The sequence below is a fragment of the Bufo gargarizans genome, chromosome 2, assembly GCF_014858855.1.
Source record: "Bufo gargarizans isolate SCDJY-AF-19 chromosome 2, ASM1485885v1, whole genome shotgun sequence".
Classification (NCBI taxonomy): domain Eukaryota; kingdom Metazoa; phylum Chordata; class Amphibia; order Anura; family Bufonidae; genus Bufo; species Bufo gargarizans.
In genome coordinates, this window is record NC_058081.1 from 459,581,365 (window position 1) to 459,599,211 (window position 17,847).

The 17,847-nt window shown below is 40.1% G+C and overlaps 1 protein-coding gene across 1 annotated transcript in view; it reads left to right on the forward strand.

The window, feature by feature from the left end:
* ATP10B (ATPase phospholipid transporting 10B (putative)) overlaps positions 1-17,847 on the forward strand; it is a 483,468-nt gene that overhangs the window by 415,441 nt on the left and 50,180 nt on the right. Inside the window, exons 11-15 of the mRNA XM_044281032.1 lie at positions 170-297; positions 495-747; positions 1,954-2,183; positions 8,971-9,162; positions 11,147-11,719. Of these exons, the coding sequence (XP_044136967.1) occupies positions 170-297; positions 495-747; positions 1,954-2,183; positions 8,971-9,162; positions 11,147-11,719 (1,376 nt within the window). The remainder of the gene's footprint in view (positions 1-169; positions 298-494; positions 748-1,953; positions 2,184-8,970; positions 9,163-11,146; positions 11,720-17,847) is intronic.

Here is a 17,847-nt window from a genome sequence, read left to right on the forward strand (position 1 = left end):
TCTTATCCCATCATCATATTCTACTTATTGAAATAATATATATCTGAAAAGAAAGATATATTATATTGCAACTTGGCAAGGGTGTTGCCACGGGAGAGTGCACCTATTTCTGTGTATTCGTGTTGGTTGAGCCACTGATTTTAATAATAATTTATGATATCTGTTTCAGGTCATGGCCTTTGGTATCGCAAGTTTGTAATACATCCTTTATTTGATGTTCCGAATCCTGATGGAGGCTATACCGCACCAGCTCTTGCTGCTTTTTACATGTTCCTTACTATGATTATCCTGCTACAGGCAAGTAGATTCATTAGCTAAACCTCGTCCCATTCTTTCATGATCTGGCCCTTTGCACCTGTTTTCCCGAGGATGACCTCCCTTCCAACACATTCAACTCTTTTATGGTCCATTCTTTTTAATTCCCCTGTGCAATGTAAGGCATTTCAATGTCTGCAACCTACATAGACACTGAAAATGAATCTTTTTTTTTACAGATCTTGATTCCAATTTCTCTGTATGTATCAATTGAGCTAGTGAAACTTGGTCAGATCTACTTTATACACAAGGACATTGATCTTTATGATGAAGAAATCGACTTATCTGTGCAGTGTCGGGCATTAAACATCACAGAGGATCTTGGACAAATCCAGTATATCTTCTCAGACAAAACGGGGACTTTGACAGAGAATAAAATGGTCTTCCGCAGATGCACAATTGTAGGAAATGAATTCTCCCATCAGGAAAATGGTGAGTTATACGTCATCACAAGGGGAAAAACAGCCTGACATGCCTACGTACTTTGAGGATGCCATTTGGTCAGGTCATAGGTATCTTTTATAGTTTTCCAGTTTCATTTTAGAAGAGTACATCTTAGTACTGGGAACTAGATAACATAAACAAGCACTTTGCACTCTTAATAAATTGCCAAAGCCTTTTTCATAATTTCGAAAGACCAATCAAAAATCTGTTAGCTTCAAGACCATAAAGGGATTTATGCTTTCTACTTTTTTTTTTGCTCTGGTTATAGATGATGAGAATTTCCTTACCTGACTAAATATCTGTACATTTGGAATGTGATCCTGGCCTGGCTGCAACCCACAATGTAATTGGGTAACACATGCACCGTAAGGCAGCCTTGGGTGCTGACTGCTCACAGTGCCTGAGGCTGCCTGACTGCACATGCCCAACCTGAATAATAACATTATAACACATCAGCTGGAGCAAACTTAAAAAAAAAAAGATAACCCTTTTAAGTATGATCTTCTGAAGTTTATGAATGACCAGCATCGTGATGTTGAATAGGAGTGGTATCAAAGATTATTACTACATGCATGAGTGAATGGCTGGTTATTCCTACAACTGGACAGGCACATGAGATAACTGTTGCCCTGAACAAGCATGCATACGTAGTGAATGTAGTGAGGCAAAAAACAGCTGCCAGTCTCCTAAAACAAAGGGATTGGGCAGTTGAAGTCATCATGCCTGATCCTTATCTCACCCAAAGGCTGCTGGAGAGGAGTAATGAGGACCAAATACACATTGGGTGGACAGCTAGACCAATCGTCAGGTTAATTAACCCAGGAAAACTCCTTTAATTCAATATCTTTCTACTTGATATGTTTCTTGCAATACATCCCTTTTAGACCATACTGGTGTTGAGTTGTCTATTGAACAGTGTGCTGATGGATCTAGCATCAAAAACATTGCCGGGATTGTCATTTTCCATTGGTACATGTTTTCTATAGCTGTGGTGGCCATACTGTGAGACGCAGTCAAGCAGAGGTTTTCAATAATCACAATGTGTCACTTGTCATATAAGAAACTTGAGAGATCATCAAGGATTTCAGTTTCACTTGGTTTTTTAACAGCCCAGCCACTCAGAGAGAACAAGCCCACATTTCCAGCCTTGGTTTTAATTAGGAAATTAATGTTATGTTAATTTCTTATTCACAGCAAAACGTCTGGAAACGTACAAGGAAGAAGATTCTGATGATGAAGATTTGATGAGAATCAGAAACTTTCCTTTGCATATCAGAACTGAGGAAAACCAGTCCACAATGAGGCACAAAGGCACCAGGGCTCTAAGACGGTGCCAGAGCGCACGACCAAATATCCAAGGGCACTTTAGAAAAAAATCTGAAGGACGTTTTGACATCTCCCAAGTGGCTTTTAGCAGTCCTATTGTAAGTATGCTACATGCCTCAGATTAAGGGCCCATTTACAGGGTCCAATATCAATAGTTTGATTAGGAACAAGCTTCAAAAGGGCTGGATGATCGTTCATCCCCATAGTTTGTCACCAGCACATCCCTGTTTACACAGGACCATATGCTACCAACAGACTATTTTATGTGCTGCACAAATTATTGTATTGCCTGAAAAACAAGTGTTTTGCTTGTTTTTCAGGTTGGCAGCGAAACATTTATTCGAGGCAATTATTAGAAACAAGCATATACACATAATTGACCTGATAAGCTGCCTTCATAAATAGTCCTAAGCCACTTAATATTTGCCTTACATAGATTGTCCAGAACATATCACAAGATTAGTTTTATTCAGATTTAGTTTTGCTAATGCTTTTAGTCATGGAATCACTTTCCTCCATCTTAAGACAGAGGGACTCATAACTACTTCTGCCCCATTACCATCCATTCTAGACAAAAAGGATGCAGTTTGTCCTTGTTGCTTAATTGTGGAGATGGGGGGCCGTGTGCAGGTTCATAGAGCCACATATGAAAGGGAGTGTAGGACATTCTCTGAGACTTCTGTCTATTCATTGTAATTAGTAATAATTAGGAACTTCACAGGAAAGCTTTGAATCTCATATGTGCACCTTAATTTGCCACTTTTTAGGCTTCTCACCACTTTTCCGAAGTGGCGAGAGGAAAGGGGACGGGGCTTTGCACGGCCTGCTGGATTTACTATAATTTATACCAGAAGACTTCCATTTCTTGTGCATGACAGGGCAGAGGTACACCTAATTTATTAAGTGGCATCTCCCTCTTAATAAATTAGGCGCATCTCAGACCAGCATGGGGAGATCTAGACTAGCATGTGGGCACTCCAGTCTTAATAAATCACATTTATATTCCTTCAAAGTCCAGCCATAAATCTATGGTACATTTTTTTTCTATGTACAATTGTGATTCCAACCCGAGACCAGCCTCTTTTACGATTGAGTCTCCTGTCCTAACCGCAGGTTAACTGACCTGAACTAAACGGTATAACACACTCAAGTGAAACTGACCTAAAGCAGTGCAGCCTAGCAATTTGGAAGAACACCTGTTGTCAGAGACAGTGAGGTTCTTCTCAAGAAATCCCCAGTTTAGTCCTCATTACTTTTGTAATTAACAACAGAGGACTTCTGTCAAGACTTTATAAAATGAGAGATGGCTGCAGTAATGACACATTTTAATTAAAACAAGCTCTGTCTATGGTGGCACAGTCTGTAAGTGTATAGTCTGTAAGCACACCACTGCCTTCACAAGATCACTTTTATCTCCATTATGTAATTAAAAGGCATTTTATGAATGAACAGCAGATTGCTAAATGAAGTGATTCCAAGTCAACAAGTCAGAGTTAGACATTTGTCTAGTCAGTCGTGCTCTGTATAAGAGCTATATGATGGACTGCAGCATTTTAGCTTGATGAATCGTATGTACCATCAGCATGGCAAGACCCTATTTACAAATTGATTTGATCCAATGTTCAGTCAATTACACCGCGCAACAAGGACTTTGCTACTGAGAGAAAAACATGTGATTTATACTAAAATGAGTGCGCTGATTCCAAATATGAACTCGGAATTTGCCTGACACGTCTAGATTTTAAGTTATACATGCAAAGCCTATTCAGTTATAATATTAATGCATTATATTGGAAATATTCCAATGGACATGTCCAGACCTGTCCGTACGCGCTCAGGCTGATGTCAGCAGTATGTATATAAGGCAAGCTGGACAGATTTTGATAAAGTGATCTGTTATAGTGCTATCAGTTTTGAAACTTAAGATGGATAAACGCAAATGTGTTAACGATCCAGACAATTTCTGCTACATATGTGGCAAATAGACTACTCATGATCAGCGCAAGAATCTGACAAAGCGAGTGCGTCTTGCAGCTTGGAATGCATTTGTGCTAGTAGTGCAGAACTTCCTTGGGAACAGACGAGCTGCAAACTATGCTGAATTAGTAGACAACATGCTGTAGGGATCAGCTCTCTTTCGGGGGTCATTCTCACAATGATCTTCATAACCACTGGGTTTCAGGTCTAAACAGTGCAATTAATTTTACACTCTTCATACACAACATGGCATAAAACAAAAGCCTGCCCGTCTGGGCTCTACCTAAACATAATAAACATCGTATCCCTAACTTGGCTATACAATAGCATTCCCTCATGGAACCAGGTGCGGCTTACCCCAGACATACAGTCCACCAGCCCTCAGGCTGTAACAAATGCAGTACCTTTTGGAGGGGGTTGTGGTCTAGCAGTCCTCCTGACTCTGACCTTTCAATGCTTGTTCCTGGGTGTCGCTGAGTCCCCCAAAGTCCAGGCTATTGCATAGCCTCATGGCCCCTCAGCCTTGCCTAGCTGAGACCACACTGACAGAGCCTCACCAGGCCTCTGTCTGCACACTCTCCAGAGTGAGACACACCTAGGATCCAGTAGCAAGATTAAATAGGATCCCTGGACATGAGCATGCCCTAAGTCCCGGACTGGATCCTGGGGAAACACCTCAATGTTCACATTGCCACAATGCTTACAGCATATGAACAACTTGGATGCCGAATGTCATTGAAAGTGCATTTCTTACATTCCCATCTTGACTTTTTCCCACCCAATTTGGGACACATAAGTGATGAACATGGAGACCGGTTCCATAAAGATATTTCTACAATGGAGAACAGGTATCAAGGCCGCTGGAATCCCAACATGATGGGGGACTACTGATGGTTTTTGTAACGGGAAAATATGACCGTTCACAAACACAAAAGCAGATGCCTGAAGCACTTTTAACAGTACTGGGCCTTGCTAATTTTCATACACTGTTTACCACGCAAACTTTGATGTAGATCAGGTAATTGTTGGAATAAAACTCAAAATTATTCAATGCTTTCCAAGTGCTTAATTCATTTAGGCATACTTATGCATAGCAAAATTGGTTTTTGCCCAGTAGCAGACAATATATATATTTTTTGTTGCGTGGTGTTAGCTAGTTTTAGAATTCCAATTGAAAAATATACAATATGTTATATTTTGTATCTGTGGCCACATTTCTATACATTACAGGCATCAGAACATTTTTCAATGACAACCAATGTGACCTATTTACTGTTCCTATAGAGATTATCACACGCTTTCCTAGACTTCTAAATAATGAAATGCGCCTCTTTATTAGTGTTGAACGTGAATATTCTATTCGCAAATTTTTATCGCGAATATTGACACTTTGAGAATTCACAAAGATTTAGAATATAGTGCTATATCTTCCTAATTGTGAATATTCTATTTTTTTTTTTTTTTTTTCATCAGTACCGTCCTGCTTCTTGCTTGTGGGCCAATGAGAAGGCTGCAATGTCTTTGTCAGAGCTTAGTAACATCCCTAGCAACCAATGGGAAAGTTGCCTACTCCTGTACTATATAAGAAACTCCCCAGTAGCCATTTTCTATAGTTTTTTTGCAGTTCTGAGAGAGAGAGAGAGAGAGAGCAGTGACATTGCTGTGCTCTCTGCTTTCATCTGGATCCTATTCCTTATCCAATTACATTAGATAGTTAGCTTATATATGTAATACAGATAGTTAGTGGGAGATAGTCAGTATAGGTTAGATCGTGATATAGTGTAGCTGATAGGTTCCAGTGCAGGGTGTTAGGTAGTGTAATAGGAATTAGGTTGCAGCGCACTTTAAATTGATTTGGTTATAGTACCAGTAAGTGTCTCAGGAGCTATTTTTCTAAAGGACAACACCAGCCCAAATGTTGCCTTTGCTGCTGTGAGCAGCCTTGGTGGCCTAAAAGTGCTATCATGGCTTGCAGTGTCTCCGAAATTGCCTCCCATTGTTCACATCTGGGACATCATTGGTTGGCAATTCAAAGGGAGCAGCCAGCAGTGGGCCTTGATGATTCACATCAAGTGCATTTAGCATGGTGGAATGTTCCTTAGACAACCATTAATAACCTCATTGCATCGCATGCCAATGCATGTAAGTGCATGTATTTTGCGCTTGGCACTCATACTATATAAATCCATGTTTTGAATATTTTGTTTCCATTTTTTAAATCATTTGTATATCATTAACAAGTGTATGCATCCTGTGACTACCATAATTCCATGACTTTTCCTTCTGAAGGTAGCAATTTCATTGTTGAGGTGTGTGTGTGTATGTGTGTGTGTGTGTGTATATATATATATATATATATATATATATATATTTATATATAATCTTCCATCAGAGCCTACAGTATGTGCCAGTATAAAAAATCATCATTTGATGCGTGACAGCTTCATGAATAGTACTTCTGTTTGAAACTACCCCTAATTGGAAGGCAGAAATGGTATGCTGTTGTGAAAAAAATGAAATCTCACAGAACTCTGTCTTCTACTTATTTTTTTTTAATTCAGACTAAAATAAAAATTTAAGCCGTGAACAAGCAGATGAAATATTTTTTGAAATTATGATTAGTTCTGAGTAACTGCATTTCCCATCTGCTGAATGCAAATCACTATTATACAGCTCTGAGATTATTCTTGAGGCTTCAGTGCGTTACAATGTTTAGTTTTTCTTTTCATTAACAACATTTGTGTCTCTGGTGCCACTAAATGTTTAATTTTAGGGCCTTAGAGAAACATCATCTTTCATGTGATAGAAAATTCCGCTCCTTAGAAATAAACCACCTTACAATAAAGTTTAAGTATAAGTCATGAGGAGAACAGATGAGCACATCTGTTGAAATGATAAAACCTATGCTATGTTTTTTCTTAGTCTCCACGGGATTTAACTTGCCTCACTTTTTGGTCAGTAGCTGTTCTTCGTACTGCAAAAATTGCAAATGGCAACCATAGTCAGTCATGTTGGAGCTGAATCTTCTCTGGTCTCAGACACTTGCGTATCTGTGATTAAATATAAAGTAAACGTTGCTCTTTTCCTTTCTGCTTGTCTCCATGGCTTTCACAGCTGGAAGCGATGAGAGGAGGTCCATAGCAATAATCTCCTTCTTATGTCCATTACATACCTGGATCCTCTTTCAGTGCTTTATCTATTTGTTTCAAGGAGAAAATAGCAGTGGCCAGTTTTTGTAGGGACCTGTGTAGAGTGGCAGTCCTGTAAAGGTCACACTCGGTTGTAATGTAACCCGAGCTGGGTCCCAACGTAAAGTAGGCCTCACAGTAGCTTCCTCGGCTTGCTTAGATGATATATGTATGCCCTTGTGTATACTATTGCAAGAATTCTTACAAGCATTCCTTTGTACATAGACAGGCAAGCTCCTTCCATTCATCAAGGGAAGGTACCACCTATGAAATTTGATAAGACATGTAGTTTTGGATTGTAAGCAATTCTCTAATAGTGCATCCTTAGGCCTATCTCCAGAATATTTTAAAGAGGACCTTTCACCAAAATACATGTAAAGAAACAGTTACATTACCTAACAGTGCGGCCCCCAGTGATGTATTTCCGATTATTATTTTTTCAGAGGATCCCCCCCCCCCTTTCGTCCGCTGTGGTCTCCGGTAGTTCTGGCGCCTTTTACGCTAATGAGGTGATTCGGTTCAAGTAGGTGGAGACTAGAATTTGTACAGGGAGCGGTTTTCTTCTTCCTGTCTAAGAGCGCATCCAATCAGAGAGCTGCGCTCTTAGCCAGGGAGAAGGAGCTCAAGTTCTCGCGAGATTTGAGAGAACTATAACTTTTACACATCCCGAGGCGTGCGCCATCTTGGAGTCTCCGGTGGAGAGGATTGCAGCGGCGGCATAGGCGGCAGCAGCAGTATCCTGTCAGTAAGTATTAAAACTTTTTATACTTAACTGACAGGATACTGCTGCTGCTGCCGCCTATGCCGCCGCTGCAATCCTCTCTGCTGGGGACTCTCCCTGGCTAAGAGTGCGGCGCTCTGATTGGATGCGCTCTTAGCCAGGGAGAAGAAAACTGCGCCCTGTGCAAATTCTAGTCACCGCCTACTCGAACCGAATCACCTCATTAGCATATGAGGCTCCAGAACTACCGGAGACCACAGAGATGACTCTTCTTTCGAATAAGAAATTCTATATACTATATTTATTCCCTGAGGAGAAAGAACATACGTTTTTGTTAAAATAATGTATGTGTGTGTATATATATATATGTGTGTGTATATATATATATATATATGTGTGTGTGTATATATATATATATATATATATATATATATATATATACACACTGTGTATCATATTATTAAATCCACAGTAACATCCGAACAAAACCTCATCCTTTACATTATGCAAATTGCTCTTTGGTTCAGCGTGCCCCATTTTGCTCTTGCAATAGTAGATGGGATCATGTCATTCCATTAATTATCAAATATATAAAAATAACATCTGTTCTAAAAACAATCTGAGAATGCTGGACAAGTTCCAGAGAACAACTAATGAAATCTCCTCTATCCAGATGCCAGCTCCAAGACAAATGCTGCTAATTGGGATATAGTCAAGCAGATAAAAATGAACAAAATAAAGGGAAGCTGCACACTATTAGAATAGTTAGAGCTAAAAATACCAATTCTTCCCGCATCATGACTGTGTTCCATGTTTCTACGTAGTGCTTCATTGTAATCCTGGGTTTTGAACAGTCAAAATGTCTTCACGTTGAGACATCTTGTCAGCGCCATTGGGAAATAAGAGGTCTCGGTTTATGTGTGTCTGAGTTTATAGATGCATAAAGGCAGTTTGAGAAGGATGGAAAAAAACGAGATTAATTGGTGTTTTATATTTCAGGAGAAAGATGTAACCCCGGATCAGATGCTGTTAAAGAAGGTCAGGGAAGCATCAGTCCACATTGAAACTCTGTCTCCATTTAAGCCACAAAGCAGCTCCAGACCTTTAAGTTCTCCATATATTGATTTCTTCCTGGCTTTGGCCATCTGCAATACAGTAGTGGTGTCGACAGCAACTGAGCCAAGGCAAAGGGTAGGCCCTGTGGACATTTAGATTATTGCACTTTATCCTCTGTTCATACACGTTGAACTGTATTGTTTACAGAACTGTCAATGCAAAAAGTTGTTACATTTTTTTATTTATAAAAACACTGTGAAACAGGTGAATACTACACCTAGGTATATAATACATTACTATATATGAATACCTATTTAATTTAATACATTAATATATTTAATAGGAATATATATACATTACATTTTTTTCAGAATTTGATATAAAATTAGCCTGTTGACACTGAATAGAAACAACTGTACCAAGACCAAGACTGCCACCATACAGTGTTAATACTAATTCTACACAATTGCTCTGCAGGCTATATAAGTGAATACAGCTATATCCAGTGACTTACAGCCAGCATCATCTTTGTTTGGAATCTTTCATTTTCCATTTTGTTATTCATCGGGGCCAGACCACCATAAAGATTTCATCCAGCCATGACTTGTTTCTGCAGAATGTAATTTAAATAAATGTTTGGCTCCTGTCTTCCAGCACTCTAAGTAGTTATGTCCCTGTTTGTTCCCCATAGCATACTAAGGTCCAACTTTGTCCCACCATGCAATAGGAATGTCCCCTTTTTTGTTTCTTTGCAATAATAAAATCCCTGTTTTTGTATTTATACAATAGTTATGTCCCCCTTTGTCACTTCGTACAGTAGTTATTTACCACATTGTGGCCCCATGCAATAGTAATGTCTTCCTTTGTGCTCTTTATACGATCAGCTATTTGAAGCAATAGCGTCAGTTGTACAATCGCTGCCCCCGTTTCAAAATTACAGTGCACATCCTCTAGCATGCAGATGTGGCGCAATGTAATTATAACTGCTTGTCCCATTAAAGTGAATTTTGAAGCGGAAGCTGCACTTGCGTGAGTAGGAGTCAGACCCCTGCCGATCTGATATTGATGACCTATCCTTGGGATAAGTCATCAATATGGTAACACTTCATAACCCCTTTAAGTTACTTAAAGGGGTTTTCTGGGATTTTTATATTGATGACCTATCCTCAGGATAGGTGATCAATATCAGATCAGCAGGGGTCAGACACACTGCACCCCCATCGATCAGCTGGTTGAAGAGAAGGCTGCACTTCATGCGAGTGCAGCCTTCCCTTCACTGTTTACCTGCGTTGACAGCACAGTGGTGAGCAGGTCTAATAACAAGAAGCCGTCCTATTCACTTCTATGGGATGGCTCATTCCTATACACTTGAATAGGATTGAGCCGTCCCTTTGAAATGAATGGGAATGCTTGTAATTACACCTTCTCACCACTGCGTTGATGACGGCAAGCAGGTAAACAATGAGGGGGAGGCATCCTCTTTAACCAGCTGATTGGTGGGGGTGTCGGGCCCCCGTTAATCTGATATTGATGAGCTATCCTGAGTATAGGTTATCAATATGAAAATCCCAGAAAACTCCTTTAATTACAATCTCTTTAATGTGTCAACCATAATGATCATTCTTGCTAAATTTCAACCGACAAATGATCATTATAGTCAACTGATAACAGATCAATATCGTCTGAAAAGAAGTTGGCTGCGTTTGAAATTTTTCTCCTATAGTTGGACAAATGATCTTTCGTTCAACGAATGATCATTTGTGGACAAAAGCTCTTTCTTGTAAATAGCATTTCCAGAAAGATCTTTCATCCATCGCCTGGTTTAATTGAATATGTATGGCCAGTTGGAACAACTATAATCTCCAATATGGACTATGGTCTATGAAATGGTAATTCACCATATGTTTTGTTCAACTGGTGTTCAGCTAATTTGTACCACAGACATGTAAAAATAATTTCCATGTCAAAAGTGTCTATAGCCTTGCAGGGCATGTGGTAAATTATGCTACCAAATATGAAAAAGTTGGCAATTCTAAATGTTTTGGACCTTGGTCTTTACTTGTTCCTTACATTACTGTTTTAATTGTAGTAATTTGTTTCTCTGTGTTGACTTTTTAAGGTTACCATGACGCCATTGCTTAAACCATCAGCATCATCTTTGGAGAAATTTCAGCATTTGTTCCAGAGGCTAAAAATGTTGCGTCTCAGCCAGTCTTCCTCTGCTACTCCTTCTAGTTCTAACCCTGCAACTCCATCCAGTTTGAAGAAGAACAAAGTTAGTCCAGCTGGCACTCCTTGTTCTAGTTCAGGAGAAACTGAAAACCAAAGTGATGGGAGAGAGGATTCTTCAGCAAGCAAGAACGGCTCTGACAACTGTATTGATGACATGTTTCAGACTGTTGGCACGTTTCATATTGAAGACGAGTTCTTATATGAGGCAGAGAGTCCTGACGAAGCTGCACTAGTGCATGCTGCAAGAGCATATAGTTTCACCTTAATGTCCCGCACCCCTGAGCAGGTGACCATACGGCTTCCACAGGGTACCCTTCTCACCTTTGATCTTCTCTATACCTTGGGCTTTGATTCTGTCAGGAAAAGAATGTCTGTGGTGGTTCGTCACCCAATAACAAGAGAGATAGTTGTTTATACCAAAGGAGCTGACTCTGTGATCATGGATTTATTAGATGACCCGGCCAAAGGTAAATACCAATAAATTATTTCTCTACAGTACAATACTTCATACATGGCTAATTTGGAGGAAACCCCATTCAATATGCCATTAGCCATTATTCACCTAGTGGTTTGTCAGGGTTTCTGACAGACAGTTCTACCCAGTAGTTATGCATATGTATAATACAAAATGTATCTTATGTTGACCATATCAGATCCTATCAGAGATTTACTGCTGTCCAATGTGTTTGTAAGATGTCTATATGGCACTTACTAATAAGTTTTGTTGTAATTCTGTGACATTTTCCATATTTCATAAGGCATGCCCACTTGTTTATCAAGTCATTTATTCTGTCCACACAAATGGCCTGTCCATAAAATGGCTGCTGATGGAGGGTCATGTGACCAGGCAAATCACCTCCATGTTATGTCTCTTCCATTCAAATACACTGTACCTGCCATCTGTTTCAATGGAAGAGGCTGATTGATGCATTAGATTACATGCCCCTCCATCAGTGGCCATCATGGACCAGGCCTTTATGTGGACAGCACAGAAGATTTACCTAACAAGGTGACATGGCTTATGAAATATAGTAAACAGCACATACTAATTTAGTCAATGTTTATATTAAGTGCAATATAGTCATCTTACATACACATTGATCACAGGTAGCCAGAAAGTGGCCAACCCCTTTAAAGGGATTATCCAGGATTTTAATATTGATGTCCTAATCTCAGGATAGTTCATCGGTATCATATCGGCGGGGGTATGAAACATGATTCCCCCTCCAATCAGCTGTTTGAAGAGGCCAGGAGGCTCCAGTGAGCTCTGCGGCCTGCTCACAGCTTACAAGGCACAGTGCAGTACATTGTATAGCAGTTGTGCTTGGTATTAAAGGCCAGGCCCACTCGCTTGAATAAGACTAAGCTGTGCCTAGGCCATGTGCATACTTACTAATATTTAGGTTGGTAAAATCAGGACATTGAAAACCCCACCCCCCGGAATGCCTGAAGCGACCCAATTATGGGCAGGTTTATTGTTAAACCCACCCATTTCTGGCCTGGGAGAACCTGAATTTTCTGGAACTGTCTCTGAAAACCAGGGACAGTCCCTGCAAATTCAAGACAGTTGGCAACTGTGTGACAGAGGAATCTGACGTCATTGACCTAGCTAGAGGCCGCAGTGCTCACTTGTGTAACGTGGCCTCTTCAAACTGCTGATCGACGGGAAAGCTGTAAGTCAGAACCCCACCGATTGGGTGAGGCTAGACTATCAAAATCCCTGACAACTACATTAACCAAGTGACTGACTGTTCAGTGAACCGTAAATCAATGCTATCCTAAAAATGTTTTCGGAAGGGTCCCATATACGATAGCCCTAAAACCTCTGCATGTATTAATGTTGAACTAGTAAGGTAAGATTATTAATATCTGAGAATTTAAAGGAGCCTCTTAGCTATATTTCCATCTTGAATAGAATCTCTCACTACTCCTGACATGTCTGTTTTAGTAAATAATTATATTCCTCTTAAAAAATTGGTTACCATCATGGATCACCTTTCTTACGTTTCTGTGTTATGCCATTCCTCTCTTCTGGCAACAGAGACATGTCATGAGGAGTGTCAGGTCCTCTTTAAGGGGTTGTCTGCGCATTGATAAGTTCTGTGTAATGCTTCATTTCTCCTCTGCTGGCGCTATAGTTGAATTGAACACCTCCTGCTAGGGTGACCCATTACTGAGGATAGCAGAGGTTCTCATGATCTACTTGATCAGCTTATCCTCAGTGACTCTTCTAAGAAACTGTGAACAGCCCCTTAATTCAGCATAATTAGAACTAAACTAAAATGTGGTTATGTTCTCTTTTAGCTAATATTAGTGAGGGCAAGAACCTGCGGAGGATCCAGTCAAGAACACAGAGGCACCTTAATTGGTATGCCAGAGATGGACTGCGAACCCTGTGTATAGCTAAAAAGGTAAGCCGTGCCCATCAGCTTCACCTTTGGGTTTGTTTCATTACTCAGTGTGTTTCTACTTTCTGAATACTCTTTATACATGAAAAAAGTTAGAACAAGGAAGTAGATCATGGAATAAACTTTCAGTTTAGGGAAAAACAATCTGTGTTTTTGGCTTTATAAGCTGCAATAAATTCCTTCATGCTGTTAACCCAAGATATAAAAAACATGTGCTGTGGCTGCAGTTCAAGAACACATGGTGTTAAATATGTCCTGCTTGATATGCTCATGCTCAATAAAGGTTAGAGAGTAGGGAAAAGCACAATAGATGTGATAGCTCTATTGCCTATGAACATCTAGAGGTCACTAGTGGAGCTGAATTTGTCAGAAATGAGTGGGCCACATTGGATTTCATTGATGTCTACTGGGATTAAGATCTTGCGATAGCAATGTCATCTGTGGAGCTATTGGACTTTTCACTGTCTATGACCAGTTTGTGTATATCAGGCTGATCTGTCCTTTTCTTAGATTTTTTTTTTTTTCTATGCCTTTTTGGCTGTTTTGCTGATTTGCAACATCATTCTTCTCTTTAGATTATTGCTTTTGTGTTTTGTGTGACAGAACATGTCAATTCTGTTACTGAAATGACCTTTTATGAATAAAACAAATAAAAATAAATAAAGCATCTTCAATTTATATCTGGTTATCAGGTTTTGAGTGAGGAAGATTTTGAACGTTGGTCAAATTTCCGTGAAGAAGCCGAAGCGGCGATTGATAACAGAGAAGAATTGCTTATGGAAACCGCTCAGCATCTGGAAACTAATCTGACTCTGCTTGGTAAGTTGTACCTACTGCCCTGTAAGAATGGTTACCCTTACTGCAGTTTCTTAAAGGGCCTGTGTAAGCAGAAAATAACCTGCTATTTAAATCAAATTTTATTCTAAACAGAATTGTTGGAATGTTTTAATTTCACAGGTCTCTAGACTACAAAATAATCTTGAAATGTTGTGGTTTTCACACCACTGAGCCTCATAATAGATTGAGATTTCTCGTTCTGTAGAGAACACTTTTCAGCAATTATTTATTTATAATCACAGGCAGGATTACAATAAAAACATCAGCAATTTCTTTTAAGTGCTTCAGCATATGCCCTACCAAGCCATGTACTACTCATGATGGTTGTTCCTTAACCACCAGTGGAATTCTCCTAGCTAGGATGGAAGTTATGAAGGTGACATTTTGGTGGATTAGAGTTTTAAGAGTAAGAGAAGAAAAAACACCCCCTGATCCAAGTATCACATTATGCGAAGGAAAGTCCTCATAGAGCTGAGCCAGTGCATCCAGAATTACTGACCAGGCAGACTGACTGTCGTTGCACAAAATAACACATGCACTTCTTCTGTAGGACTTGCCTAGAGGCAATCATTCTAGTCCAGGCTTTGGTGCACCTTGTTCTAGAAGAATTTGGTTGAGCATTGTGGGAGATATGATTGAGACACAGCCTTAGTCACACTTTACATATCTTAGTCTTTACTGTAAAAGTATTAATGTAAAGTACCAGGAACTATTTAAAGAATAAGCTAAAACTCCTCTAACCGGTTTTTCCATATATAGGTACTTGAGGTTTAAGAATCCCTGGTGACTGCTCCTCTCCCTGCAGTGGCATGTCTGCTGATAGCAATATTCAGTCTGAATCATCTGATATTATTTACTTAAGAACATACAAGCCTGTGAGCTTAGCCTTTAGGAAACCAGTGACTGTAAAATATATCTGCTAGCAGATGGGAGGCAGCACTGAAAGCAACAATTTCCTGATCGCCTCTGGCCACTAACCAGCGCACACTCTTATAATTCATTTTAGTTCCATATATTTTACCTCACTAGTAAATTCCTTGCTCCCCCACCCAGATGCTTACAAATTGTAGGTCTGCAAAACATGGCTTCACTGGGTCTTCGATCAGCAAGATGCAGCTGAAGGTAGGACAGGTCCTATCTTTTACGGCACAGAGGCATAGACCTGGAAGCACACAGAAGGGGCTTCCATCTGTTTGTGTGCTCCCGGGTCCGTGCCTCCATGCCACAAAAGATATGTCCTATCCTCGGCCGCATCTTGTGGATCGTAAACCCATTGATGTCAATGACTCCACAACATGATGCGGATGTGAACACTGCTGGTGCCCATGATTTGCGGAGCCACAGTTTGCAGTCCACAAAACAGGCACGGCCGTCCCACGGTTGTGAATGCGGTCTAGGAGGGTGATGTACCTAAAATGTGATGCGTGATGAGTGAGGCTTTAGGGCCACAGAGGTTGTATACAATTTCGTATGGCACCCCTGTCAAATATAGGTGGAAGCCCAGTTACGGTTAATGTTTTTATTCATAGGCGCAGGGCCTTCAAACTACATGGATGCCGCTCAGTTGTCTCTGTAAATAAAGGTTTTTTTTTGTTTTGTTTTTTACTGAAACTGCAAAGTGGGCAAATGCAAGAGCTGTGTTGAAGGCAGTTGTCTCCACTGACTCCATGCCTGTCCACCCATATTTACTCATCAAGACATTTCTTTCTGGAAAATTAGCAAATACAAATATTTCTTGCCATTTCTAAGGTGCAACAGGCATAGAAGATCGTCTTCAGGAGGGCGTTCCAGACACCATTGCTGCCTTGAGAGAAGCTGGCATCAACATCTGGGTGCTGACTGGTGACAAACAAGAGACCGCCGTTAATATTGCTTACTCTTGCCAACTCCTGGATCAGAGCGACACGGTTTTCACAATCAACACTGAGAGCAAGGTGTGTTGAATTATGGTTACATAGTGACAACTATATGCGAGGTTAGATTATAGCATCTGCAAAAGGGGCAATTACACCAAGGCCTCAACCATTTAGTGGTCTCTACCACTCCATCAGTCTACTGTACACTTCCTCCCTAAGTCAGAAGTGGATCCAGCAGGGAGGAGACATATAAGTCCTTATAAGACTATCCAAACAATGCTGTGAGAAACCCACCCTAGTTAGGTACTGATTACTATATAGCGGTATTATGGCTTTGTGTGGTAATTTTATGTAAAAACCATATTTGTTTCAGTTTTTTGGGGAGCCTATTTACATGGCTTAAGGTACAATAATGTGGTTGTGACAACTCATCAATTTCAACCTTTCCAGAAATTGAAAGGAGCCCACACCTTCATGTCTTGTCCAAATACCGCCATCAATCTTGATCCAGTCTTGTGTGCCTCTAATTTTCAATGATGGCTCCAGTTTTTAGTAGCCCTACCTTCTTAGTATAATTAACATCTCTTATATGAATACATATGTAGAAATATGGCTTAAAGAATACAGACTGTTTTTAACTTTATAGCGGCTCCGAGGAGCATTACGTTGCAATAAAGATTAGTAGTACATTTTATTTTTTACAGTATGACTATTATATTCTAGTAGTTATTTTAAAATCACTTCATGCAAACCGTAAATGACAGGTATGTATTTAGTCAGAAAGTTCTTTGTAGAACCAGTTTTATACACGTCTTCTTGTTGCATAGTGACAGTAATGGGTGCATCAATGGACGTCATGTTTTGCTGGTTTCAAAAACCCAACTGAAATGTTACATGCTTAAGATTCCTGTGAAATATATGTCAGCAGATCTGACAATGCATCTAATGACTACTGTCACTCATTAGAGAATGGGTTTTCAATACTTTTCTTCTGATAGACTATTCTCAGGAAATCGGACACCCTGCACCCCTGTTGACAAGCTGTTTTGCAGTAGCTCTGGCACCAGAAGTTGTGCAGTAGACTGAGCTGGTTACTGCAGTGGATGTAGCTCTGGAGTAACCAGCTCCATCTACAGTACTACACACATGGTCAGAGCTGTGTAATTCAGGTGCCAGAACTACTGCAGAACAGCTGATCAGGGGGTGCCGGGTGTCAAATCCCCGCCGGTCAGACACTGATGGCCCATCGCGAGGCAATAAGTAGAAAAGTACCAGCAAACACCTTTTAACTCCCACTGATTTCAATGCAAGGGACCGTGCACGTGTGGTCTCCTTTACATAGAGGGTCAGGACCAAAATATTCCAGTTTTTGGAAGCAGTTTGGAAACTCATTTACATACTGTAATTCAAGACTTATGTTTTCAAGGTGCGAAAACAAAAGTGGTACATGTAGATTGAATGGATATACTTCATTCAATTGTTTTCAA